The 27,686-nt window shown below is 43.3% G+C and overlaps 1 protein-coding gene across 1 annotated transcript; it reads right to left on the bottom strand.

Annotated features, from left to right (window-relative positions):
• Nucleotides 1-1,244: 1,244 nt before the first annotated feature.
• On the bottom strand, nucleotides 1,245-27,462 carry LOC144691541 (uncharacterized). The gene is made up of 4 exons (XM_078559760.1): nucleotides 27,266-27,462; nucleotides 19,785-19,840; nucleotides 8,985-9,075; nucleotides 1,245-2,872 (listed from the first exon to the last, which is right to left on the bottom strand). The coding sequence occupies exons 2-4, from the start codon at nucleotides 19,786-19,788 to the stop codon at nucleotides 2,662-2,664; spliced, it is 306 nt and encodes a 101-aa protein (XP_078415886.1). The 5' UTR covers nucleotides 19,789-19,840; nucleotides 27,266-27,462; the 3' UTR covers nucleotides 1,245-2,661.
• Between the last annotated feature and the right edge of the window lie 224 nt (nucleotides 27,463-27,686).

The raw sequence follows: 27,686 nt of genomic DNA, 5'->3' as shown, positions 1-27,686 counted from the left end.
CATGCGACTTGCTTCTCCGAAGTGAAAATAGTGCATGCGAAGGCCATTTATATGGAGCCAGGTCTACCAAGTCAGGAAATTTACCAACTTGAGCATCCTGCTTCATTAAAGAAAATTCAACCCATAGTATCTATATAATTAAAGCACAAGCAACACACATCACACTACTTCACATATTTATTAATTGTGTAAAGGCAACAACACTATAAAAAGCAAGGAAGTTTCACAAATTCTGGTCCGTAGAGGAGACGAGAAAAACAAAGCTGCAATTATAGTATTGTTTGCGAAGTTCTGAGCTGGGCTGTGGGTGGGACTTAGCAAAGGGGCATGACTAACAGCTATAAAAGTAAGCAACACCAATTGATGGATAAGTGCTCTTTTTTTGTAGGAAATAATAAAAATAAACCTAAATTCTCAGATTGTACCTATTATGCTGAGGACCTCTAATAAAGGAAGGAATTTGTTAACCATGCCTTCGTTAACTAGTTAGAAAATATTAAAATGACATGGAAGCTCATTGAGACAGTTCCACTTCATAAATAAATAAGCAATCGTTAAGGCTTGACTTACTTCATATACATGATACTGCTGAGGAACAAGCCTTCCGTTTGCAGAGTGCATGTTCCTGCTCTTGTGCAAGGAATGGCATCATCAAAGGGAGTTCTAGTTTCTTCTGTGAGAGGTGCTGTGCAAAAGCAACCTTAGCTTTGGAAGAAAAGCTTTAAATAATTTCCCTGTTTTCTACACTTGTGTCACCCTGATTGGCTTAGACAAATTCTCTTAAAATGGAACTGACCACATGCCTTAAGGTTGGCGGGCAGGCGAAGAGCCCAGGCGACCTTTGCATTTCTCATGAAACCTCATCCACGGGCGGGATGATGTTTCATGAAGGATTTATAACTTAAATAAAATTTTTTATTAAAATTCATAAACATGTCCCAGCTCATGTGACACTGTCATGATGAGGGGACATGTCTGAATAATTTTAATGTTTTATTTTTAACATCTTTTGCATTTAACTTAATCTCCCTGAGGCACAGAGCTGCCTCAGGGAGATTTCTGCGCTCTTTCGCATGCATGTGCAAAAGAGCGCAGGCCCTGACTCGCTCTCCACCCCCCCCGCCCGCACAGGTAGTACTGAGCGCTTCCGGGTGCGTGTCTCACTGGGTGGGCCTTAATTGGCCTGCCTACGTAAAATGGCGGCACGCAGCCGATCACGGGCAGCGATCGGCTCCGCGCCCACTCCCGACCGACCCGCCCGACGGGGAGAAAATTCTCCCCAAAAAGTTAGCATGCAGGTGCAAGCTAGTAATTAAGAAGGCAAATAGAATTTTGGTCTGTATTGCTAGGGGGTTGGAGTTTAAAAATAGGGAAGTCTTGTTACAACTGTACAGGGTGTTGGTGAGGCTGCACCTGGAGTACTGTGTAGTTTTGGTTGCCGTATTTAGGAAAGGATATACTGGCATTAGAGGCATTTCGAAAGAGATTCACTAGGCTGATTCCTGGGATGAAGGGGTTGACTTATCAAGAATGGCTAGACAGTTTAGGCCTTTATTCATTAAAGTTTAGAAGAATGAAGGGTGATCTTATTGAAACGTACAAGATTCTGAGGGGGCTTGACAGGGTAGATGTTGAGAAGATGTTTCCACTTGTGGGGGATTCTAGAACTAGGGAATATAGTTACAGAATAAGGGACACTCATTTAAAATTGAGATGCAAAGGAAGTTCTTCTCTCAGAGGGTAGTGAATGTCTGGAATTCTCTACCCCAGAGAGTTGTGGAGGCTAGATCACTGGAAGTATTTAAAGAGGATGTAGATAGATTTTTGAAATATCGGGGAGTTGAGGGCTATGAGGAGCTGGCATGAAAGAGGAGTTGAGGCCTGGGGCAGATCAGCCATGACTTTATTGAATGGTGGGGCAGGCTTGAGGGGCCGAATGGCCTACTCCTGCTCCTATTTCTTATGTTCTTATGGTCTTATGTTCATTTAATATTTAAATGCATGAGTAAGATGACTTCTCTAAATGGCATTATTTCTGTGCTCATTTGGGTGAAATTAAAGGTAATGTTTTACTGTGGGCCTAAATTGATTAGGAACTGAGAATCAATTCATGCATGACCTTTACAGTCAGCAGAGGTAGAGGAAGTCTTCACCCATCAGTCTGCATTGGACTGTAATTCAGATCCAGTGGTAAAAAGGGAATGTGCTAAGCCACAACTGCACCCTGTCTCCCTCCACCTAAACCTATCCCGTCAATGTCCTAAACAGAGTTTTGCAAAACTTCTCCCAGCCCGAAAGTAAGAAACTCCAGAATACCTGTCTAACTTTACATTTTACATTATATATTATGGAAAAGTGACCTTCCTTGAAATGCAATTTCCATGGTCTCAGAAGTATGGAAACCAACATGCTCTGCTGAACATTTCAGTTATCTGTACCTGTTCTTATCTCTGCAACCCTAAGTTCTTCTTAACTAGCTTCTTGCATTGCCCTGTATTTCTCAGATGCAAATCAGCACAGCATTAACAGCTTTAGCACTAACCGCTCTTTGTGGAGGGGGGAAAGAACAGCCTGTGCCCAAAAGAGCTGAAGTTAAGTTTACAATGTATGCAAGTCATATCATCGTGTACATCGAATAGTAATGTGGATGTCAACGATGAATCATTCAACAGGGCGACTCAGCGAAGTGTCACTGTGCTCACGCTTCTCTCTAAATGTTTTGTCCATGACCTCACAAGTGGAGGGGATGTGTGGTTGACTAGACAGGTCTGGTGGTGAAATTTCATTGCAGCAGTTTCTCTTATGGCTGTCGGTTACCATCACTACTGCTCCTGTACAGAGTTCTTCTAATGATCTGTGCTGCTTCCAGTATCTGTAATGAAATATAACAGCATCAATACTAAGGAGATAAGCAAGTACAGAAAACATGGGAGTAGTGGCAGAGGTAACACTCAGGTATGAGAGAAATAGTTATAATGGGATTTCACCACCAGGACTTGTTATCACATCAAACCTGTTCCTTCCATCGATCATATATTATTTGTCCAATCTTAACCACAATCCAATCTATTTTTAATTAATTAAAAATGCCGGAGAAGGATTGAGGTGTATAGTACAGGATAGTAGGAATGAAGAGGAGGTATACAGTAAATATGATTATGCAATGGTTTAAAAGCCTGCAAATCCTAGGAGTAAGGGAGAACTGAAGGAGGCAAAGAATTCCACAGCTTTGAGGATCTAGAAAAGACTGCTTTAAACAATGGGAGGATGTGTGATGCAATTAGATGGTCAACAACAAGAAAGGTCATTCTGACTATCAAGCTCACCCTATGGGCAGAATTTTGCCCTTAGCAGGTGGGCTTGGCAAGGCCACCTGCGATCGGCAGGGCACCGCAATTTCACGCTGGCGGGCCAATTAAGGCCCGCCCAGCATGAAACGTGAGCGGGAGCACTGAGCGCTGCCTGTGCAGGCAGGGGGAGGAGGGCGAGCAGGCCGAGCGTGACCTTCACGCAAACACGCGAGTGAACACTTCATAATCTCCCTGAGGCACAGAGCTACCTCAGGGAGATGAAGAGATATTAAAAAAAAATAAAAGAAAATAAAAATGTTATAAAACATGTCCCCTCATGTGACAGAGTCTCTGTCACACGAGCAGGGACATGTTATTAATTCAATTGTAAAGTTTTTATTTTATTTTTATTTGCTTTTGGAAATCTCATCCCACCCGTGGATGAGGTTTCCAAAAGAATGCCAAGGCCGCTTGACCATTTCGCCTATCCGCCAACCGTTAGGTTGGACAGGCAGCAAAAAATTTAGCTTAATTGATTATTTAATGGCCTTTTAATTGTCGGCGGGCTCTGGTGCGTGCCCACCGACCGAACTATTGCGCAACTATGCACTGAAGCCAGCACGCTCGGCCGATATCAACGCGTGTCATTTCCCGCTTGAGCAGCTGGGTGTGCACCCGCCCACCGAGTGAAAATTTCTGCCCTATAAATTTTAACTCACCTAATCTTGTATCTAACTGTATCTTGAACTTCCCCCATGGTACCTACACTTTACCTGGTAGATTATTCCAAAGGTTTATCAGCCTTTGAGTGAGGGAGTGAAGAAGGTCTTTGAAAATTTACTTCTCACTGATTTAAATTGATGCCTTCTGTTGGCTTGCCTGCTATTTAGATTAGTTATCTTTGATCTTATCTGCACCAGTTAGATTTTGTATGCCTCAATGAAGTTATCTTTTATCTGTTTTGTTGGACTATAGATTCTGTCCTGATATTTCATACTTTTTATACGTGAGATTAATCTTTTTGCTCTTCTATGCAAGAATGTATTTTTTGAAATGTGATGACCACAATGGCATACTATAGCCCAAGTCCGGTTAGATCAGTGTATTTATTATAAGGTCCCTGCATAACTTCCACTGTAGACATAGTCCACTTTCTAATTGTATACCCCAATCTCCTGTTTGCTTCTTCAACTACTTTTTCACATGACAGTCATTACTTCCAGGTCTCTTTCAAATACCTGCTGTACCAATTCTATTCCTTCATTGTAAATCTATGTTGTTCATTCTTACTTCCATTGTGTAATATTTAATTTGACATTTGTCTGTCCAATTGCCTAGAAGATATCTTTTTTTGTGTCATGACTGCACTCTCTGTTTTAGTATTGTTAGTAAATTTCATAAGCTCGCAATTGGTTTCTATATTTAGGTCATTTATGTTGTTGTGCCCACATGAGGAGGGGTGAAATGGCTCCCCTATCTTCCCACTCCTGGTTTGAATGTAACAGGGTCTGTATGAGAATTTAGAGAGGATGTGCTTCACTGATTGTGTAAAGGTCCCGCTATTTACACTTTGAGTTTGCAAAGCATTATTCTGACTGGTTTCCTTAGGTTAAATAAAGATCAAGATAAGTTTATTTAAACTATTTCCTGAGCTAACAGACTAGGCAAAACACAACCACCATTCATATGGTCACACACATTCGTCTGGACCCACACCCACAAGAACTGATAGCAGAGCAAGAGGATAGCCTTATAGGATTTTTTACAGTTCATGAAAGATAAAACAAAGGAGTGTACGGTTAGCTGTTCCTTGGCTGGTCTCGAATTGTTGCTTCCATGTTGCGACTGTTTAGTTCAGCTGCCCTCCTGGGTGTTGTTGTATGGTGCAAATTTCCATGTTTTTTCCAAAAAGATCTCAGTTCTCTGTTGGCTTTTCTTCTCAAGATGGTTACTTTGCAAACTGAGCACAGCACTTCCAAGAGAAAGAGAGTGAAAGAGAGACAGAGAGCACACAGCTTCAATCAGCTTCTGTTCAGTACAGCATTGTCTTCATTCTCTCCTCTCCTGCTTGGTAAGGCCCTTGAAGTACCTCGCTTGTATATTCCAGAGAAATTCTATTAGTTCATGTCTGCTGCAGTTATTGTTTCAGAACAGGTAATTGCATTTTAATGTTTTCATCTCAGAAACTTTGAATAGTCTCAGGGTGGTGTGAATCAGCAGGGCTGGGGTCTTTCACACTTCCCAGGGGGCTAAGTGTCTGTTTTCATCCCAATTGGTGGAATGTGAAATTGTGTGTATTGCAGCAGTCTGGGCAGTTTTCCCATTGTCTGCATGGGGGTTCCAGTGTTTTAAAATCCAGCCAGAAAAAGAAAAATTAGAAATTGTATCTTCAAAAAGTACATCCCCTCATAACAATGTAGATGATAAATAACAAGGCCAGATTCTTCAGGTCAGCGTGCGGGGGTGGACCCCGCACGCCCACAAGTAAAATGACACGCGGTGACGTCAGGCGTGTGTCCTGACATCACCGCGCTTCATTCCAAGTTTCAGTTTGGCGGGTGTGCAGCCAACTCCGGTCAAAGGCCTATTAAGGCCATTTAAAAACTAATTAAAATACTTAATGGAGCACCCAGCTATGGGGAGGACTACTCTAGTTTTGGTTCTAACTGGGTTTTTATAGAGCTAAACTTTGCTAAAGCAGAGAAATAAATGATTAGCATGAAAGAGGAACATGCACTTCTTTGAGGATTGAGGCACCTTCAATAACTGACATCTAGGCAATGAACTAGGGATGGGCAATAAATGCTGGCCTAGCCAGCGCAGCCCACATCCCATGAATGAATAAAAATAAAACAATTTAACCATTTGATGTGAAACCCAATCTCCAACTTCAAATTGTGGTTTCCTTCCACGTGTTCACTTGTTGAAGCTTTATCTTTTGCTTTAACTTGTTGCTTTGTGATTTCCTCTGCTTTTGCTCTGACATTCTTGCTGGACAGCAGTGATGGTTTAAGAACGGTCAGTGGAATGCAAAAGTTACAATCAGTCACAAGTTTGGCCGGTATCTTTCTGGTCAGAATGTGGGATGGATCAATATGTGTGAAGTATGATATGAATGGATTGTTCAAACATTTTTCCCTCCACCATGCTAGCTCTCAGACCGTCCTTTATCACTCTGTTCAACAGCACCACGGGTTGCATCATGATGTCAGATGATGATGAGTTCCGTAGCTTGCTAGGAACTCTGGAAACAAACTGTGGCCCATTATTTGTAGTGATGGTCTCCAGAAAACCCCATTTTGTAAACAACTTGTCTAAATTGCCCTAAGCCAACATGTTATTTAACTTCTTAAAAGTACAATCACTTTTTAACTATGTAACTGTTTCTTTATTTATTTTATATTAATTAATGAGACCGGTTGTGGTGGAGCCCTGTGTGTGCAGTGTCTCTCCTGGTGGTAACATGGAACATCAAGGCGAATGGAAAACCCAGACTGAAGATATCTAAAAAACTGTACTGTGGGCTTGAAGACATAAAGCAGGTTAATGTGGCCAAGACAAAGCCTTGCTAGAATGAACAAGTTCTGTGAAATGAATTAAACTGTGGAGATGTTTGTACCATGTAAGATAAACAGACTGTGCTTCATTAAGGGACAATAAATGAGCCCCCTTCTCCCAGCTTTGGAGATTGGTAACAGTATTAGAGATAACAAAGCGGAGCCAAGCTGACATGGTACCTCAAGCATGACCTTCAGAGGGGGCCTAACCAGGAGACATCTGAAGAAAGCATGGAGAACCATTTTAAAAAACTTGTTCATGGTATGTGGGCATTGCTGGAAAGACCAGCATTTGTTGTCCAACCCTAATTGCCCTTGAGAAGATAGTGGTGAGCCACCTTCTTGAATCACTACTGTCCATATGTCGTAGATACACCCACAGTTAGGAAGGAAGTTTCAGGATCTTGACCCAGTGACAGTAAAGGAACAATGACATAGTTCCAAGTCAGGATTGAATGAGGCTTGGAGGGGAACTTGCAGGTGGTGGTGTTCCCAAGCATTTGCTGCCCTTGTCCTTCTTCTACTTGGTAGAGGTCGTGACTTTGGAAGGTGCTGTCCAAGGAGCCTTGGTGAGTTTCTGCAGTGCATCTTGTAGATGGCACACACTGCTGCCAATGTGCATTGGTGATGGAGGGAGTGAATGTTGAAGGTGGTGGATGGGGTGCCAATCAAGCGGACTGCTTTGTCTTGGATGGTGTCGAGCTTCTTGAGTGTTGTTGGAGCTGCACTCATCCAGGCAAGTGGAGAGTATTCCATCACACTCCTGACTCATTCCTTGTAAATGGTGGACAGGCTTTGGGGAGTCAGGAGGCGAGTTGCTCACCACAGAATTCCCAACCTCTAACCTGCTCTTATAGCCACAGTATTTATATGGCTTGTCCAGTTCAGTTTCTAGTCAATAGTAACCCCCCAGGATGTTGATAGTGGGGGATCCAGCGATGGTAATGCCCTTGAATGTTAAGGGCAGTGACTCTCATCTCACCCTGGAGTTCAGCTCTTTTGTCCATGTTTGAACCAAGGCTGAGGTCAGGAGCTGAGTGGCCCTGGCGAAACCTAAACTGAGTGTCAGTGAACAGGTTATTGCTGAGTACATGCCGTTTGATAGCACTGTTAATGACCCCTTCCATCACTTTGCTGATGTTCGAGAATGGACTGATGGGGCAGTAATTGGCCGGATTGCATTTGCTCTGCTTTTTGTATGCAGGACACACGTAATCAATTTTCACATTGCCGGGTAGATGCTGGTGTTGTAGCTGTAGACTTCGCACGAGGCTTCACATAGAACTATCTCTCAGCATACTTTGTTGTAACGTGATCTTAATCACTGATGATATAGGCTGCCTATTTACATATGTAGCATGAGCCTTTTATACTACAGTCATAAGGTTAACCTTTGTACAAATACTCTCTACCTCCAGAGCTAAACAGGCACATGCCAACTAGCTATTTGACATTGCAACCTGCTTTATTGATTATAGTCAGTTAATTTCAACTCTTGGGCCTGGATCTTCCAAATGAAGTAGGGTCTGAGCAGTTCAGGAACTAGAGGTGATGCTCAGGTCTGAGAAGAAGGGAAAGCCTTCTTCTGATTGAATAAACACACAGATCAAAGAGTTCCTGGAGCTGCAAATAAATTGCACAGATTCTAAAAGTGAATGAAGACCCATTTTGTTAGATGGTTTTCAATTGATGCAGATTGCGTTGAGCTTTGCAATAGCACACACTGAATAATATGATTGAAGCTTGAAGTCATTTGGATTAAGTTCTAGAAAGTGGTATGGGGTCTCTGAAGGAGATGGTCTCACACATTTTGGTTTCATATTACCCACAGTATAACTGCAAACTTAAGTCCAATGTTAACTTTATAATGCGTTTCAAATGTTTTCAAGTAGTGCGACTCCCCAGAAGTTTCTCAAACTTCACTTTTAAACTGTTCAATGATAGGGGAGGAAAAAATGCCTTTGCCTGAGAGAAGCCCAGTGATAGAGAGCTGGCAATATGTGCACAATTTTAACTCATTCCAAACCAATCCAACCGCACAGAGTTAAAGTTGGACATATAACTCAGGTCTGCCTGTTCATCATTATTATAGCACGGCCATGACAAATGCCTCTAAATAGTAATTATTCAAACTTACTTTCTAAGAACTGTGACCAGCACAGCAATACCAGTTAACAGAAGGATCACCCCGCTCACTGACAACATGGCGATCTCATATGCAGTGGAACCTGCATTCAAGAAATGGAACGAAATGGTGACAAAATCAATGAACAGACCACAACTAATTTTTAGAAAGGTGCAGCAGTATAATATTGTTTTTTTTTTCTCATATTTTGGACAAACCGGGACTGAAGAAGAGTTATCCACTATGCAGTGTTGCAATGAGCTACATTAACTAAAAGGACCTCATTTTGATTCATTGTTTATGCCAAGTTAACTGACCTCAGTTTACCTTGTTGCCCTGGGTTCCTAGTGGAGTGGCCACTGGATGAAGTCAAGACTAAGCATGGGATTAACCAGCCCTGTTGTGGTGGCACCCACTGCAGGGGGTTTGGCAGCCCAGCCAAAAGTCCATTGACTTTCAGTGGGACCAGACAATTCCGGTGGTGGGCAGGGCTGGAAAATCCCGCCCTAAATTTGTTTCTGATGCTTTCCATAGTTGAATAATCTGCCAAATCTGCCTGAACTGTTTGTAAAAGTGAGGAAGGGACAACCCTACAGTCTAGCTGCAGAGTATCAGACACCCCCAGGTCAATTACAACACAGATTAGGTGTAGAATTAAGGCTCTGTTACAATGAAAACTTTTGTTTTTACTAATTTTAGTGAAAATGGAAAAAGCTAGATAATACGGCAAAAGTAAATGCAACTATAATGTTTTTACTTTTGCTTTTTTTTGCTAAAATTGGTGGAAAAAGGAATGTAACCTAATGTGTCTTTTGTGTTTTCCATGCTGGCCATCTTCGTTTCCTCACAGAGGAGATTGGCAGTTTATTGCCAATTAATTTCTGCTTCCTGTGATTATTTAACAGTAACTGGGATAAGGCTTCCCAAACTCATCTTACTTTGGAATTCTTCTGCCAAAGACTGAGTCTTGTACCCCGACTGCCTGCACTTCATTTGAAGCCAGATTTAGAGTGCATCACTGGCATTTGCAAATTTGCACACTAGGTCAAGGTAATTGATATATATATTGGGTTTTACAGCACTCCTATTATATCCATTCTACACGGTGAGGTGAAACGTGATTGTACATTGTGCAAGACTCACTAGGACATCTTAATGAATATATAAGGTGATTTTATACAGTTAGGTGCATCTAATTATATGCATGGTTCAGGTCATTTCATAGCAGGCAGCTGTAAGATGGACTTTCAATCATTTTAAATATTTAATGCAGGAATCTGCAACTATCAAACCAAGCAAAAACAAAGCTCCTTTCTTTTAGGTGCATGGAATGGACCTTTAGTATTTTATCTACCTACACATTGTACAGTATCGTATATAGCACAGATCAATGTTTAAATTTGAATGCCACATTTTAATGAGCACGTAACCAAGATGCATTCAGATAACTATACCATTATCTATTATCCTGACTAATGTTAAACAAGACAGAGAACCAGCTGAACTAGGCCCCGCCTCTGTTTATATAACTTAGATAAAAGACTCGAGACTTTGGTCAGGATTTTTCCTTTGACATAAAGCGAATGGTTGTATCATGTTTGAGTCTATCACTAGCCTCTGCTCCTGATACGTCACTTTGCATATTTTAGGTGGACTAACCACCTTCTTTTGATGTGCCAGCTTATCAGCTGAATGAGATAAGCAGGGCAGTGGAAACCTGCGGCAGAGTAATATGGCCCCCAACTAATGTTTTCATTCAAACACTCCCACCCATCCACATTATTGCATACCCAGCGGTCGGTTGTTGCGACTCCATAATTTTAAAAATTCATTTACGGGATGTGGGTATCGCTGGCTGGGCCGGCATTTATTACTTATCCCTAATTGCCTTGAGAAGGTGGGGATGAGCTGCCTTCTTGAACTGCTGCAGTTTATGTGGTATAGGTACACCCACGCTACTGTTAGGGAAGGTGTTCCAGAATATTGACCCAGTGACAGTGAAGGAATGATGATATATTTCAAAGTCTGAGGCATTGAAGATGGCATTGGATGATTATTTAAAGACAAACAATGTGCAAGGTTATTGGGAAAAGGCAGGAAATTGGCACTAAGTTAAAATGCTCAGAGAGCTGGTGCTGATACAATGGGTCGAATGGCCTCCTTCTACACCATAACAATTCTGTGAAGTCAGGATGGTGTGTGGCTTGGAGGGGAACTTCCAGGTGGTGATGTTCCCATGTGTGTGCTGCCCTTGTCCATCTAGGTGGTAGTGGTCATGGATTTGGAAGGTGCTGTCTAAGGGGCCTTGTTGAGTTTCTGCAATGCATCTTGTAGATGGTACACATTGCTGCTACTTTGTGTCAGTGGTGGAGGGAGTGAATGTTTGTAGATGGGGTGTCAATCAAGCGGGCTGCTTTGTCCTGGATGGTGTCAAGCTTCTTGAGTGTTGTTGGAGCTGCACTCATCCAGGCAAGTGGAGGGTATTCCATCACATTCCTGACTTGTGCCTTGTAGATGGTGGACAGGTTTTGGGGTGTCAGGAGGTGAGTTACTCACAGCAAGATTCCAAGCCTCTGACCTGCTCTTACAGCCAGAGTATGTATATGGCTAGTCCAGTTCAGTTTCTGGTCAACGGTAGCTACCAGGATGTTGATAGTGGGGGATTCAGTGATGGTAATGCCATTGAACCTCAAGGGGTGATGGTTAGATTCTCTCTAGTTGAAAATGGTCATTGCCTGGCACTTGTGTGGCACGTATGTCACTTGCCACTTGTCAGCCCCAAGCCTGGATATTGTCCAGGTCTTGCTGCATTTGAATATGGACTGCTTCAGTATTTGAGAATGGCGCTGAACATTGTGCAATCATCAGCAAACATCCCCACTTCTGACCTTATGATGGAAGGAAGGTCGTTGATGAAGCAGCTGAGGATCATTGGGCCTAAGCCACTACCCTGAGGAACTCCTGCAGTGATGTCTTGGAGCTGAGATGACTGACCTCCAACAACCACAACCATCTTCCTTTGTGTTAGGTATGTCTCCAACCAGCAGAGAGTTTTCCCTCCATTCCCATTGACTCCAGTTTTGCTAGGGCTCCTTGATGCCACACTCAGTCAAATGCAGTCTTGATGTCAAGGGTAGTCACTGCCATCTCACCTCTGGAATTCAACTCTTTTGTCTATGTTTGAGCCAAGGGTGTAATGAGGTCAGGAGCTGAATGGCCCTGGTGGAACACAAACTGAACATAAGTGAGCAGGTTATTGCTAAGCAAGTGCAAGTTGGTAGCACTGTTGATGACCCTTTACATCACTTTACTGATGATCAAGGGTAGACTGACAGTAATTGGCTGGGCTGGATATGACCTGTTTTTTTGTGTACAGGACATACCTGGGCAATTTTCCACATAGAAGGGTAGATGCCAGCGTTGTAACTGAAACAGCCTGGCTAGGGGTGCAGCAAGTTCTGGAGCACAAGATTTCAGTACTATTGCCGGAATATTGTTAGGGCCCATAGCCTTTGCAGTATCCAGTGCCTTCAGCCATTTCTTGATATCATGTGGAGTGAATTGAATTGGCTGAAGACTGGCGTCTGTGGTGCTGGGGACCTCTGGAGGAGGTCGAGATGGATCATCCACTCGGCACTTGTGGCTGAAGATTGTTGCGAATGCTTCAGCCTTATCTTTTGCGATGTGCTGGGCTCCCTCATCATGGAGGATGGGGATATTTGTGGAGCCTCCTCCTCCAGTGAGTTGTTTAACTGTCCACCACCATTCACAACTGGATGTGGCAGGACTGCAGAGCTTAGCGGCGGAATTTTCTGCACCCGCCCGCCGCCGCGATCTTCCGGTCCTGCGGCAAGTCAATGGACTTCTGGCTAAGGCGCCTCCTCGCCTGCAGCGGGTCCCGCCCGCGACGGGGTCAAAAAATCCCGGCCTAGATCTGATCCGTTGGTTGTGGGATTGTTTAGCCCTGTCTATCACTTGCTGCTTAAGCAGGTTGGCACATAAGTAGTCCTGTGTTATAACTTCACCAGGTTGTCACCTCATTTTTAGGTATGCCTGGTGCTGCTCCTGGCATACCCTCCTGCACTCTTCATTGAACTAGGGTTGATCCCCTGGCTTGATGGTAATGGTAGAGTGGGAGATATGCCGGGCCATGAGGTTACAGATTGTGTTTGTATACAGTTCTGCTGCTGCTAATGGCCCATAGCGCCTCATGGTTGTCCAGTCTTGAGATCTGTTTGAAATCTATCCCATTTAGCATGGTGGTAGTGGCACACAACACGATGGAAGGTATCCTCAATGTGAAGGCAGGACATCGTTTCCACAAGGACTGTGCGGTGGTCATTCCTATTGATCCTGTCATGGACACATGCACCTGCGACAGGCAGGTTGGTGAGGATGAGGTCAAATATGTTTTTCCCTCTTGTTGGTTCCCGCACCACCTGCTGCAGACCCAGGCTAGCAGCTATATCCTTCTGGCAACCCTGATGCCAGAAATGTGACAGTGCTCCTTGTGGCCAGCATTTCCAGGATGCAAGTTATGAGAAACATATTTGGCGATGTATTCCTGTCACTTGTGTATCGCTAAAATACACATGCCCTTATTTGGGTTGATTTGTCCCGTATCTTGTTTCACCTCTGGTGGAAAATCACAGAAGTGAAGCATGGAAGTGGAGGGGCTCCTGAAGTATTTCCTACCTGCATGTAATGGCTGCCTCTCTTTGGTCTGACCACTGTTGCTTATTATGAAACAGTTTAAATATGAACTCCAAAGCCTTGCCCCTATCCACCCCACTACTACTGGAGCAAAATACCAGAAGCCAACATGAGAAGCAGAATTTTCTTCTCTTGTTTCTCCTAAGCTGCAAATATGTCATCCAGCAAACTCTTCCTCTTCCCTGCATCTTTACTACATTGAAGTTAAGACTCAGTTATTCTCAATTCAAAAATCCTTATGAAATTTACCTTCCCCCCTTTTCTCCCCCCTCCTAAAGCTGGCATGTAATTACATATTGCCCACCACCCTATGTTTGTCAGCCTCCATGAATCATCATCTTGACATGGCGAAGAGACTTATGCGTTCTGATGATCCCTTGAGAGATGCTGTTGGGAGCTTCTTGCTCCTGGTAAGGTCACCCATGGCTGCAAGGTCGTGGGAAATTCCAGACAAACTGCAGTCCAAAAAGTCCTCAACAGCAGAACAGGCGATGGTGTAAGAAGAATGCAGCAGCAAAGTGGTTCCGGCCATCGTGGTTCAATACGTCACTGAAGTCTAACTACTAACCCATTAAGATCATGTGGATAATGACAATGCCTCAATGTCGCTATGTTAAACAAAGTCATGCACAGGCTTCTAGCAGGGCCGATTTGTCAAGTCCTGTGGCGATGGAGAATTGCAACAGGGACAGAGCTATGTACCTGGGTGTCTCTAGTCAAGAATCACACAGGCGATAGAATCACAAATGTTGTTGGACATCTGTTTTGAGAAAGAGGTGTCTAGGCAGCAGCATCTATGACTGAGCAGCCCTCTTCGGGTTACCCTTTGCTCATCCCAGATGGGGAGGGGACCAGAAAAGATGCCCGAAAAGTAGGCTGTTCCACTTTCTCCTAGTTGAGGAACCACACCCTGTGGGATCACCATCTTTGTAGTTAAAGAAAGAAAATTTTAAAGTTTGGAACTTGGAATGTTAGAATATTCATGGATAATCTCAAGAGTGACCATTCAGAAAGAAGAACTGCAATCGTATCATGTGAGCTATCAGACTCCAAATTGTATCGTTGCCCTCTGTGAGACCCACCATTCTGAGGTGGGGCAGCTGAAAGAACAAGTAGGTTGATGCACCTTCTACTGGAAAAAGGCTGACAACAACCTTTGTGTCCATTGAGTTGGTTTTGCCATCTTGAATAGGATCTTGGATGCACTTCCAGAACTCCCTAATTCTATAAATGAAAGACTCATGACACTTAACCTATAGCTCAGGTGTAACCAATATGCCACCATCATCAGCTCTTATGCCCTGACCCTAGACTCCAATGATGATGTTAAGGAAAAGTTCTATTCTGACCATGATGAAGTCGTCACTGCCATCCCAAAAGAAATAAAGATCATCCTTATGGAGAACTCTAATGCCAAGGTTGGCCTTGACTCTCATGTCTGGGGAGGAATCATTGGCAAAAGACGGGGTCGGATAAGCCAATGCAAATGGTGTCCTCCTGCTGACAAAGTGTGCTCAGCATGGCCTCATTATAACAAATAACCTCTTCCACCAGAAGGACAAATGCAAAACCACATGGAGGCATCCTAGACCAAAGCATTAGCACCTCCTACATTATGTCATTGTCCGGGTCAAAGATCTTGATGTCTTTATGTCTCGATCCATGCTGGGCAAGGATGCCTGCTGGACAGGTCATAGGCTTGTTAGATTGGTAATGAGCACCACGTAGCACCAAGACGTCACAAGGTCCAGAAGTTCAAAAGAAGAAGATCAATGTCTCAAACCAAAGAGGGGAATTCCAAGTTCAGCTCAACTAATCTGGAAAATTGTCACACATCCAACTCAATTGCAGAACAGTGGAATCAAATAATATCAGCTGTACTGGAGCCCTGTGCCCAGACTACTGGAGTTTGAGCATCATTGTCACCAGGACTGGTTTGATGAAAATGATGCTGAAATATGTGACCTCCTAGAACAAAAACAAGCAGCATTCATTCTGCCTTGGCAGAACAACCCAAGGTTGCAAGTCAAAAAGACAGCATTCCAACAGCTGAAGGCTGACGTCCAATGACAAATCCAGAAATAAAGGACATGTGGTGGGAAGAGAGAGCCTGAGAGATCCAACAATATGCTGACCATTATGAAATGTGAAGGTCTTTTGCAACCACCAGGGCCATCTATAGGTCAAGGTCAAATGGACAAAATCCCCATTGCTCACAGGATGGTTTTTCCCTTCTGAAGAATGACAATGACGTCCTTCAACACTGGAAAGAAAGTTTTCAACTCTCAACCGTGAATCCACAGTGGCAGCTGATCCTCCCAAGTACTATCCCCAGTACTTTGTCGTGGAATCCCTAGGTGAGCCGCCATCAATATCAGACCTGCAACAAGCAATCAAACAGATGAAAAACAACAAAACCTGCAGCCCTGATGATATTCCAGCTGACGTCACAGTGTGAATTTTACCAAGTGATGTATTCCTCGTTCGGAAAGTCGGTTGGCAGTTTGCCGATTTTACATATGGCTGCCCTGCAGCGATAATATGCTGGGAGCAGCCTTAACTACTGAAGAGTGGGACCTACGCCGCTCAGGGACAGAAAGTCCCCCCCTCAGGAGCTGAATGGCCAGCAGTTTTTGTAGTCCCAGCAGCGCTAGAAGCAAGTAGTGGCCAATGCCGGGACTACAGGCAGCCCCGAGAAGAAGGAAGATGTTTTCCAGACTTAAAGATAAGTCTAGGGATTTTGGTCAGGGAGGGATCAGGGACCCTAGCGGGTTTAGGGGGGGTTGGGGGTCGGTTTTCAGAGGTTTGTCGGGGAGGCACAAAGTGGGGGGGATTCCATCTTGAGAAGGTGTGGGATCCCCTAAAGGAGATACCCCCTTCTTTCCCACCTTTGAAACTTGTCGGGCTGGCTGCCTTCCTTCCACTTTTGTGCACTTTCGCTCCATGAATTAATTACAGTGGAGGCAGAATGAGGTCCTTAATTGGCCACTTAAGGGCAGCAGTAGGCCTAAAGGCAGCCGGGCTGCCTGACGCCTTACCAGCCCCTGTAATATGGGGCACAGGTCAGGGGGGGGGCAGGAAAGCAGTGGGCTGGCTCTGCTTTATTTTATGTGCCCCCAACCTCAAATACACTGGCAGGTGTATAAAAGCAAAAGCATATGTGAAGCTCTTTTGCAACCACCAGAGCCATCTATAGATCAAGGTCAAATGGACAAAATCCCCATTGCTCACAGGATGGTGTTTCCCTTCTGAAGAATGACAATGACGTCCTTCAACACTGGAAAGAAAATTTTCAACTCTCAACCGTGAATCCACAGTGGCAGCTGATCCTCCCAAGGCTATCCGCGGTATCTTGTCGTGGAATCCCTAGGTGAGCCACCATCAATATCAGAGCTGCAGCAAGCAATCAAACAGATGAAAAACAACAAAGCCTGCAGCCCTGATGATATTCCAGCTGACGTCAAGCAGGGTATCACATATAAGAGCATAAAACTCACCCCCAAGACTCTATGCACTCATCCTAAAGATCTGGGAGGAAATAAAATTCCACCCCCCTCCCTGACTTCAGGAATGTGACAATTGTAACCATCTTTGAGAAGGGAGATAAATCATGCTGAGAAACTTTCAAGGCATTTCCCTCTTGTCCATAGTAGGAAAGGCCCTGACACGCATTCTCCTGAATTACACATTTCCTGTAGCTGAGGAAATCCTCCTGGAGACAGAGTGTGGCTTTAGACCTTCCAAAGGAACCTCTGACATGGTCTTTGTTACCAAACAAATCCAAGAAAACTGTCGAGAACAACACTAGGAACTCTTCATTGCATTCATCAACCTGACCAAAGCAATTGACTCAGTAAATTGAGAGGTTCTGTGGATTGTGCTCCAGGGATTTGGATGTCCAAGAAACTTCTTTAAAATCCTGCAGCTGCTTGATGATATGACTGCAATTGTCTTGAATGGGAGATCTGAAAAAGAGGCCTTCAAAATCCGGACTGGGGTCAAGCAAGGCTGTGTGATAGGCCCCATACTATTTACAATCTACCTGACAGTGCCTATTCACCTCTTCAAAGATCAACATCCCTCTGCTGACATTATTAAATATCGCCTATTTGGATAAGTCTTTAACCTCAGTTGCCTCCATGCCAAAACTAAACTGACCACTATAAACATACATGATCTACAGTTTGCACATGACCAATGTGTCATTTGCAAGCCACTCTCAATCTCTTCAATTCTGCATACAAGAAACTAAGCCTGCCCTTCAATGTTGCCAAAACAAAACTCGTGTATCAACCCACACCTGGTCAGCTAAAATATTCCACCTTCCATATATGTTGAAGGAGAGATTCTGGAATATATTGAGTACTTCTTGTACCTTGGCAGCCATCTTTCTCAATCCACCAATGATGAGGAGATCAACACTGGATCAGCTGAGCCAGCTCAGCCTTCTACAAACTGTGACAGTGAGTGTTTGACAATAAAGAGCTCCACAGGTTAACACAAGTCCTAGTGTACAGAGCAGTTGTGGGTCATCACACTCCTGTACTGCAGTGAGATCTGACTTGTGCCTCAGTGACACCTAAGGGTGCCAGAGAAATTCCATCAGCAATACCTCCACCGCATCCTCCGGTTTCAATGGGAGGACCATCGAACAAATGCTAGTGTCGTTCTTGAAGCGAGCTGGACAGGCGTTCAGGCAAAACTCCTAAAAAATCAACTTTGATGGAAGGGACACTGTGTCCAGATAGCCCTAAAAGCATCTCCCCAACATGCCCTGTTTTCTCAAATCTCAAATGGTCAGCGTTCCTGGGAGAACAAAGAAAATGCTTCAAAGACACTCTGAAGCTCTCCTTGAAGTGCAGCAGTATTGACAATAATGACTGGGAGGAGCTCATTACCAATTGTTCAAAATGGCAACAACTTGCCCACCAAGCTGCATCACGCTTTAAATCACAACATCTTAACAACGAGGCAGAGCGACGCCAGAGAAGGAAAGAAAAGGAAGTCAATCCTGTGCTTTGGATCCAACTACCTTGTGGCTCGTCCTGCCCCATTTGCCCAAAGATCTTTGGGTTGAGAATCAGCCTGTTCAGTCACAGGAAGATCCATGGTAAAAACTCACGACCCTGAGTAGATGCCATCCTTGAATTGAGGGACAGCTGTCGCCGACATTCATTACTCGAATGCTCTTTCTTTGTGTGACTCTAGATAGTGAGTTTATGGAAACTATTTAACTGTGAAGAATATCACAACTAAGTCCAATATATTCTCAATTGATAACTGCCTACACACACGCTTGTTTAATAATAACTAGAGAGTGATCACGAGTGACAATTCTGGACAAATTTTCTCTGTCCTAACCTCGGAACTCCAAGTTGAATATATTCTCTCCATTGCTCTAGCTAGGCTTAACTAACATAGCACTTTCTTGTGCTATATGTCTCAGTATCACTCCAGATACTATGTTTATCCAGTGGCAGGATTTTTTAATCAACTAATATATATGTAATCAAATTATCTGTTGCTTATGGGGTTGTTCCAGGGTCCCTGAATGTAAATAAAATAATTTAACTTTGTTCTTCTCCGCCGATGCTGCCAGACCTGCTGAGTTTTTCCAGGTATTTCTGTTTTTGTTTTGTAAATAAAATAATGTTGTAAGTTAAGTCTGTGATAGCAAGCTAATCCTTCTCTCACTGTAACACTAAGAATTTCTCATTCAGTAATGTCCCTGCTCTAAAACTGACCTTGTAAATATATTCTTTGCAACACATCCCGACTATAATGTTTGCAACGTAAATCTGTAATATTGAACCTGTCTGAAATACAGCTATTCGTTATAACAGTCATATACACAGGCTTTCTTACTAACAATAAGTCTTTATAAAATATCTTTACTATGCCTTGTTATAATACAATGTAATGTGCCATAAAGCTGATTCATATATAAACGTTTTGCTGTACACACCACACTCTATTGCCGCTTGGTATTGTATTGCTGTAGTAAAAAGTATTGTAAAAATCTGCCCAGTGGGATCTCAAATTTCATAAAAGGACCATGGAACATGTTCAGGATATTTCACATTAAGATTAAAAACTCACCCATCTCAGAGCCTGGAAAAAGATTGTCTCCTGTTGATATATAAATGTCTGGAGCTCTGAGACAAAAATAAAATGATTTCATTAGGCAGAGAGATTTTGCTGGTGGTAAAATACACAATGGCTGCCCAAGGGGCTGTTCGACAACAGGTAAAAGTTTGAGAGTAGTACCTGCTGAGAGTAGGGTGGATGCGGCAGTCCAAATTTATGTTACTTACTCAGTCACTTTTTGGCCAGGCAAAGCTGTGCTCTATGAGCTCATTACTCTCCAACATCTGAAAACTGGTTAAATATTAATGTAAAAGAGCCAGCTGGATCACCGACTCTTTGCTAACATTGAAAAAGATTAAAGTGACATTTACCAAATTTACAAATATCATTTAAAACTGCTTCACACCAATTGAAGTTATACTCCAGACAGAGCTATCTGGCACTTCAATATAACTGATCCATAAGAATGCCAGAATTTATTTTCACAAACGTTTAATTAAAATAACACAATATCAAAACAATTCTTTAAAATCATTTTGTACCTTGTAGCCATTATATGCGGGCAGGGTGTGGCAGTGTGATTTAAGTGAAGAATAACTGAAGAAGGAGTGAGCAAGGTGTTCCTTATAATCTTGCTCTCTTACTGAGCAGGTTAATTGCTGGGAGGTGCTACCTTTACCTGAATCTCAGGAAACCATAAAGTGGTGACTCTTTATCTACTTTTTATTAATTTATTGTCACATTGACTTAAAACATAGAGATCCTGCAGCACAAAAACAAAATTACCTGGAAAAACTCAGCAGGTCTGGCAGCATCGGCTGAGAAGAGAAGAGTTGACGTTTCGAGTCCTCACGACCCTTCAACAGAACAACCAGCATACTTTGCTGCCAATGCAGGTCTGCCTATACTGGGGGGAGGCGTTGGGACTAGCAGGTGATTTTTGTACAGACAAAGCCATGGTTTTCTGCTGTCAATAACCTAACATACACCAAGTCACATTCACTTATCACCCTGTGCTTGTTGATCTACATTGACCCTAGTCGGGCAATGCCTTGCCTTTAAAATTCTTATCCTTGGCCCAGATTGTCATCCCCGGGTCGGTGTGCAGAGTCAGGAAATTTCCCGGCTCAGCGAACCCAACCTTTAAAAATGTTTGCCAACAGGTCAGGTTTTCTGTCGGGGGCGCCGAAATAGGAGTCGGGGCGGGCGACCCTAGAACTAGCTGCTGGGTGGAAGGTCTGCTTCTGTGCACTGGCACTATGTTTAAATAAATAAAGGATTAAAACAAAAACATCCCTCCAACCCTCACCCATCACTCCCGTCAATACCCACGCCCCCACACATTCCCTATGCCCCATCTATTCCAATGCAGGCCCCCAACCCAACTGCCATGGCCCCTTATACCCCTATACCAACTCATGCACCCCACCCACCACCCTTTGCCCCTCCATGCCAACTCACTTAATTTCCTCGGACGCTTCCTTGACAGCTGGACAGTCCCTGGCCTTCCAAAATCCCACTTCAATGGAGGCAGCTGGTGATTTAACTAGCCAGCTAACTCCGTGAATCATGCATGTGCGGAACCTGGCCTGACTCCAGTCCCACACCCACGAAAGTGGGAAATGCCAGGTTTGGGGCCAGGACTTGGAATTTTCGGCCATTTCTGTGATTTTCACCATGATGGGGAGCCTCTCCTTTGTGGTGAAAATCTGGGCTTCTTGTTTTCAAATCCCTCCACGACCTCACCCCTTTGTAATCTCCTCCAGCTCAAGATACCTGTGTCCTCCAATTCTGGCCCCTTGAGCATCCCCAATTTTAATTGCTCCACCATTTCTGGCCATGCATTCAGCTGCCTAGGCCCTGAGCTCTGGAATTGCCTGCATAAACCTCTCCATCTCTCTTCCTGTCTTGTTCCTCCTTTAAGACATCCGTTAGAATCTATCTTTTTGACTAAGCTTTTGGTCATCTGTTCTAATATCTTCTGTCTAATATCTCCTTTCATGGCCCAGTGCCAAATTTGGTTTGATAACACTCATGGGAAGTGCCTTGAGATGTTTTACTGTGTTACAAGCACTATATAAATGAAAGTTGGTGCTGCTGTCTAATGGTTTATGTATACAATCTTCTCTATTAGTTAAGGGAAAGATTTTCAAAGAGGGTAGCAATGTCACAGGAATACCATCATCTCCAAGTTTCCTTCCAGGTCACATACCATATTGGCTTGGACATATATCACAGCTCCTTCATCATTGCTGGGCCCACATTCTAGAATTCCCACCTTAAGAGCATCATGAACCTACCATCAGCACAAAGACAGCAGCAATTCAAGGACAAGACCAACCATCACCATCTCAGTGATGGGCAGTAAATTTGGCCTTGATAGTGTCACTAATATCCCAACAACAGGTAAAAAAATATTCATGGAGGGGATGAATTTGAAGATAACTGTGGAAAAAGAGCTTAGTGGTCAGGGGCTGAGTTGGGAGAAACCTAGGAGGAGTGCAAAGCAGAGGTAGTATAGCAGGTGATCTCAATTCTGAAAGCGAAGACACCTATGGGATGGTGCCGGTATTTTCGTACCCTGCCTGTCTCAGGAGAGACCTGAAAATTCAGTCCATAGTCTCTATAGAACTCATTCAATATATCAGTGGTTAACCAGTGGTACAAATACATAAAGATACATCTCTGAATTTTATCCTTAGCCCTCAAAGGTAATTGAGCAAAATCTCAAAACTACCTCTTTGAAAATCTTTCCCTTAACTAATAGAGAAGATTGTATACATAAACCATTAGACAGCAGCACCAACTTTCATTTATATAGTGCCTGTAACACAGTAAAACATCTCAAGGCACTTCCCAGGAGTGTTACCAAACCAAATTTAGCACTAGGCCATGAAAGGACATATTAGACAGAAGAAACTTTCACCCCTTCAATCCAGGCTGAATTTGAAGGTGAACCAATTTAAAATGTCACTGATACAAAAATAATGTGAATGATATAGATTAGGTGAATGATAGGAAACTCCTACACATACAGTGACATAGGGGATAATTAGAAGGAAGTTACAAAGTTAAATCTTGCCAAGAACTTCAGTAGATTTATTATTTGTAATTGTGATTGGGGCGGGGATGGGTGGGGGTGGGGGAGGCAGTGGTATTGTCACTGGATTAGTAATCCAGAGACCCAGAGTAATGCTCTGGGGACCTAGGTTCGAATCCCACCACAGCAGATGGTGGAATTTGAATTCAATAAAAAAAGACCTGGAATCAAAAGTCTAATGATGACCATGAAACCATGTCAATTGCTGTAAAAACCCATCTGCTTTAGGGAAGGAAATCTGTCATCCTTACCGGGTCTCACCAACATGTGACTCCAGATCCACAGAACATTTGAAAACATGCTTGATACACTGGTCTTGCCCAGCACTCCCTTTTCATCCCAAAGTCCATTAGTGAGGAACTGCTGTTTTCAAATTTATGCCCACTAATCTAATAGTGCACTGTTTGATTCTTTTCTATATTTTACAGAACTGATTTTTTGACCAAAGCTTCCTCCTAATAATATAATTTTGTAATTTTACTCCTTATATATACATTTAGGATTTCTTTGAAAAGCTTTTGGACCTAATAAATTTAGCTTTTTAACTGGTGTTAACTGAGCCAGTCTACCTTTTTACCATATTCTTTCCCTCTGTATTAACTTATTAAACAATTATTTTACTGTTTTTGGCAGAAATGTTTTGTCTCTGGATTTAAAGGTTGCCAACCAAAATGGTGACTTGTAGTGATTTTCCTCTCATTAAATTTGCAAAACACAAAATGGACAATGGCCACAGCAGAAACTGTTCAACATCATGGACCTGTCGGAATGATTCACAGACAGCTAACTTGCCTGTTAATCAGTATAAATGCCGAAAATGTCATTTCACCAACCATGGGGTGATCAGTAAGGATACCCTCCATCTTGTTGTGTGGCACTACCACCGTACTAGATTTTGAACAGATCTAGCAACTCAAGACTGGCCAACCATGAGGCGCTGTGGGCCATCAGCAGCAGCAGAATTGTACTCAAACACAATCTGTAACCTCATGGCCTGGCATATACCCCACTCTACCATTAACACCAAGCCAGGAGATCAGCCCTGGTTCAATGAAGAGCAGGAGGGCATGCCAGGAGCACCAGGCATCCCTAAAAATGAGTTGTCAACCTGGAGAAGCTACAACACAGGACTACTTGGATTCCAAACAGCATAAGCAGCAAGTGATAGACAGAGCTAAGCGATTTCCACAACCAACGAATCAGATCTAAGCTCCGCAGTCCTGTCACATCCAGCCATCAATGATGGTGGGCGATTAAACAACTCACTGGAGGAGGAGGCTCCACCAATATCATCATCATCAATGATGGGGGTGCCCGGCACATCAGTGCAAAACATAAGGCTGAAGCACTTGCTACAATCTTCAGCCAGAAATTCCGAGTAGGTGATTCATCTCGGCCTCCTCCAAAGGTCCCCAGCATCCCAGATGCCAGTCTTCAGCCAATTTGATTCACTTCACATGATATCAAGAAACAGCTGAAGGCACTGGATACTGAAAAAGCTATGGGCCCTGACAATATTCCCAATAGTTCTGAAGACTCGTGCTCCAGAACTTGCCGCACCCCTAGCCAAGCTGTTCCAGTACAGCTACAACACTGGCATCTACCCGGCAATGTGGAAAATTGCCCAGGGTATGTCTTGTATACAAAAAGCAGGACAAATCCAACCCACCCAGTTACTGGCCCATCAGTCTACTCTCGATCATCAAAGTGATGGAAGGGGTCATCAACAGTGTTATCAAGCGGTACTTGCTTAGCAATAACCTGCTCACTGATATAAAAGCAAAATACTGAGGATGCTGGAAATCTGAAACAAAACCAGAAAATGCTGGAAAAACTCAACAGGCCTAACAGCATCTGTGGAGAGAAAAACAGAGATAGCGTTTCAAGTCAGTATGTCTCTGAAGAAGAGTCTGAAGAAGAGTCTTGCGGACTTAAAATGATAACTCTGTTTTTCTCTCCACAGATGCTATTAGACCTGCTGAGCTTTTCCAGCATTTCCTGGTTTTGTACCTGCGCACTATGCTTGGTTTGGGTTCTGGCAGGGCCACTCAACTCCTAACCACAATACAGCATTGGTTCAAACATGGACAAAAGAGCTGAACTCTAAAGGTGAGGTGAGAGTGACTGCCCTTGACATCAAAGCTGCATTGGACCGAATGTGGCATCAGGGAGCCCTAGCAAAACTGGAGTCAATGGGAATTAATGGGAATCTCTGCTGGTTGGAGTCATACCTAGCGCAAAGGAAGATGGCTGTGGTTGTTGGAGGTCAGTCATCTCAGCTCCAGAACATCACTGCAGGAGTTCCTCAGGGTAGTGTCCTCGGCCATCTTCAGCTGCTTCATCAACGACATTCCTTCTATCATAAGGTCAGAAGTGGGGATGTTCGCTGATGATAACACAATGTTCAGCACCATTTGCAACTCCTCAGATACTGAAACAGTCCATGTCCAAATGCAGCAAGACCTGGACAACATCCAGGCTTGAGCTGACGAGTGGCGAGTAATGTTTGCACCACACAAGTACCAGGCAATTACCATCACCAACAAGAGACAATCTAACCATCGCCCCTTAACATTCAATGGCATTACCATCACTGAATCTCCCACTATCAACATCCTGGGGGTTCTCATCTACCAGAAACTGAACTGGACTAGCCATACTGTGGCTATAAGTGCTGGTTAGAGACTAGGAATCCTGTGGTGAGTAACTCACCTCCTGGCTCCCCAAAGCCTTTCCACCATCTCCAAGGCACAAGTCAGAAGTCAGTGTGATGGAATACTCTCCACTTGCCTGGATGAGTGCAGCTCCAACAACACTCAAGAAGCTTGACACCATCCAGGACAAAGCTGCCGCTTAATTGGCACCCCATTCACAAACATTCACTCCCTCCACCACCATTGTACATTGGCAGCAGTGTGTGCCATCTACAAGATGCACTGCAGAAACTCACCAATGCTCCTTAGACAGTACCTTCCAAATCCACAACCACTATCATCTAGAAGGATAAGGACAGCAGATAGATGGGAACACCTCCACCTGGATGTTCCCTTCCAAGACACTCACCATCCTGACTTGCAAATATATCACTACTCCTTCACTTTTGCTGGTCAAAATCCTGGAACTCCCTCCCTAACAGCACTGTGGGCGTACCTACACCACATGCACTGCAGCGCTTCAAGAAGCTAGCTCACCACCGCCTTCTCTAGGGCAATTAGGGATGGGCAATAAATGCTCGCCTAGCCAGTGAAGCCCACATCCCTTGAATGAATAATAAAAAAACAAGCAAAAAACTTTATTCCTATAGATTGGCACTGATTTGGAAATGCCTGGTTGATATGCTGGGACACATAGAGCTGATAATAGATGGCATCATGAATACTCATACTAACAAATAAATTACTTTCCATAACCAACAAATTACCATCTTTATTCATGTGGAGATACTTGTAAGTGTTTTTTTGATGGAAACTTTTCAAAAATAATTGCAACTTTATGCAATATATTTAATCAACATTTTTGTTCTTAAGTGTCATTTGAAACAGATATACTGTTGAAGAGATTAATTTTCCAATTTGGCAGAATTGCCATCAGATGTGATCAAGGACAGGATCTCTGCCTTGCCAGTCTGACCTGCTGAACTCTGCAGGATAAAGCTCATTATAATAATAATGGCAAGCTGCCAGTGCAATTAACACCTGCTATTGAGGGCTGGTTTCTGGGAAGGGTCAGAAATCTGTGTCACTGCGGTACTTTAAAAAAAGACTGCTGTTCTGAAAGTTGGGAAAGAAGAATATTAATAGTGGTGCAAATAATTACTTACGGGTGCTGCAGTAGGGCACAGAATCTCCAGGCACAAGAACACCTTTATAAATCTGTTGTTATCCCATATAATGGAAAAGAGGAATTAAATATTTGGGATCGGGGAAGCAAATGAATCAAAGTAATAGTGTAAGCACAGTGGAAGGAGGTAATCTTGGCAGCAGTATCAGCTTTAACAACATCTACACTGCAACTTAGCAATAAAGGTTACATGACCTCACCAGTACATCCAAGGTAAAAGGAAGCAGTCACACTTTGCCTCAATGTGGTCCAATAAGCAGATTTACAATTCGCACCCACCTTGCCTTCACCATGTAGAACACTGTTTCATAAGCACGTCTATGAGGCAAGAAAGTGAGAACTTGCATTTATAAAGTGCCCTTTGCACCCCCAAGACATCCCACTGCACTTCACTGAGAATGAATTACTTTTGAAATACAGTCTTGTTAAATAGACAAATGCAGCACCCAACCTGTACACAGCAACATCTTACAAACCAGAAATTAATGATTGTTCAAATAATCTGTTTTAGGTATTTTTTGTGGAGGCAGGAACTTTGGCCATGACAACTCACCTACTCTTCTCTGAATAGTGCTGTGGGATCTTTTATATCCACCTGAACAGATTAGTTTAATGGCTCACATGAAAAACAGCACTCCCTCGGTACTTCACTAAAGTGTCAGCCTGAATTATGTGCTGAAAGTTCTGGAGTAGGACTTCAGATGATCCAGAGGTGAGAAAACTACCAATTGAGCCAAGCTGAACTTAATATCCTTTTATACTATCTTTCACAACCCTTTCCTTCCCCTGCAAGCGTTCCTTCAAACAGAAGAGAAGCTTCACATGATATCCAGTTCCTGCATCGGTCACCCCTCCCCTGAAAGAATGCTTACTGATATCTGGCTTAACTGCCATATCTTAGCAAACAGAGGGCATTCAGGCTGTCTACGTTTTCTTGAAGAAGGAAATGGCTCCATAACCAATATCAGGGAACA

This window comes from Cetorhinus maximus, chromosome 1, assembly GCF_964194155.1.
Source record: "Cetorhinus maximus chromosome 1, sCetMax3.hap1.1, whole genome shotgun sequence".
In the NCBI taxonomy this organism is placed as follows: Eukaryota; Metazoa; Chordata; class Chondrichthyes; order Lamniformes; family Cetorhinidae; genus Cetorhinus; species Cetorhinus maximus.
The sequence above is the reverse complement of the archived record's forward strand: the minus strand, read 5'-3'. Positions and strand labels throughout refer to the sequence as shown.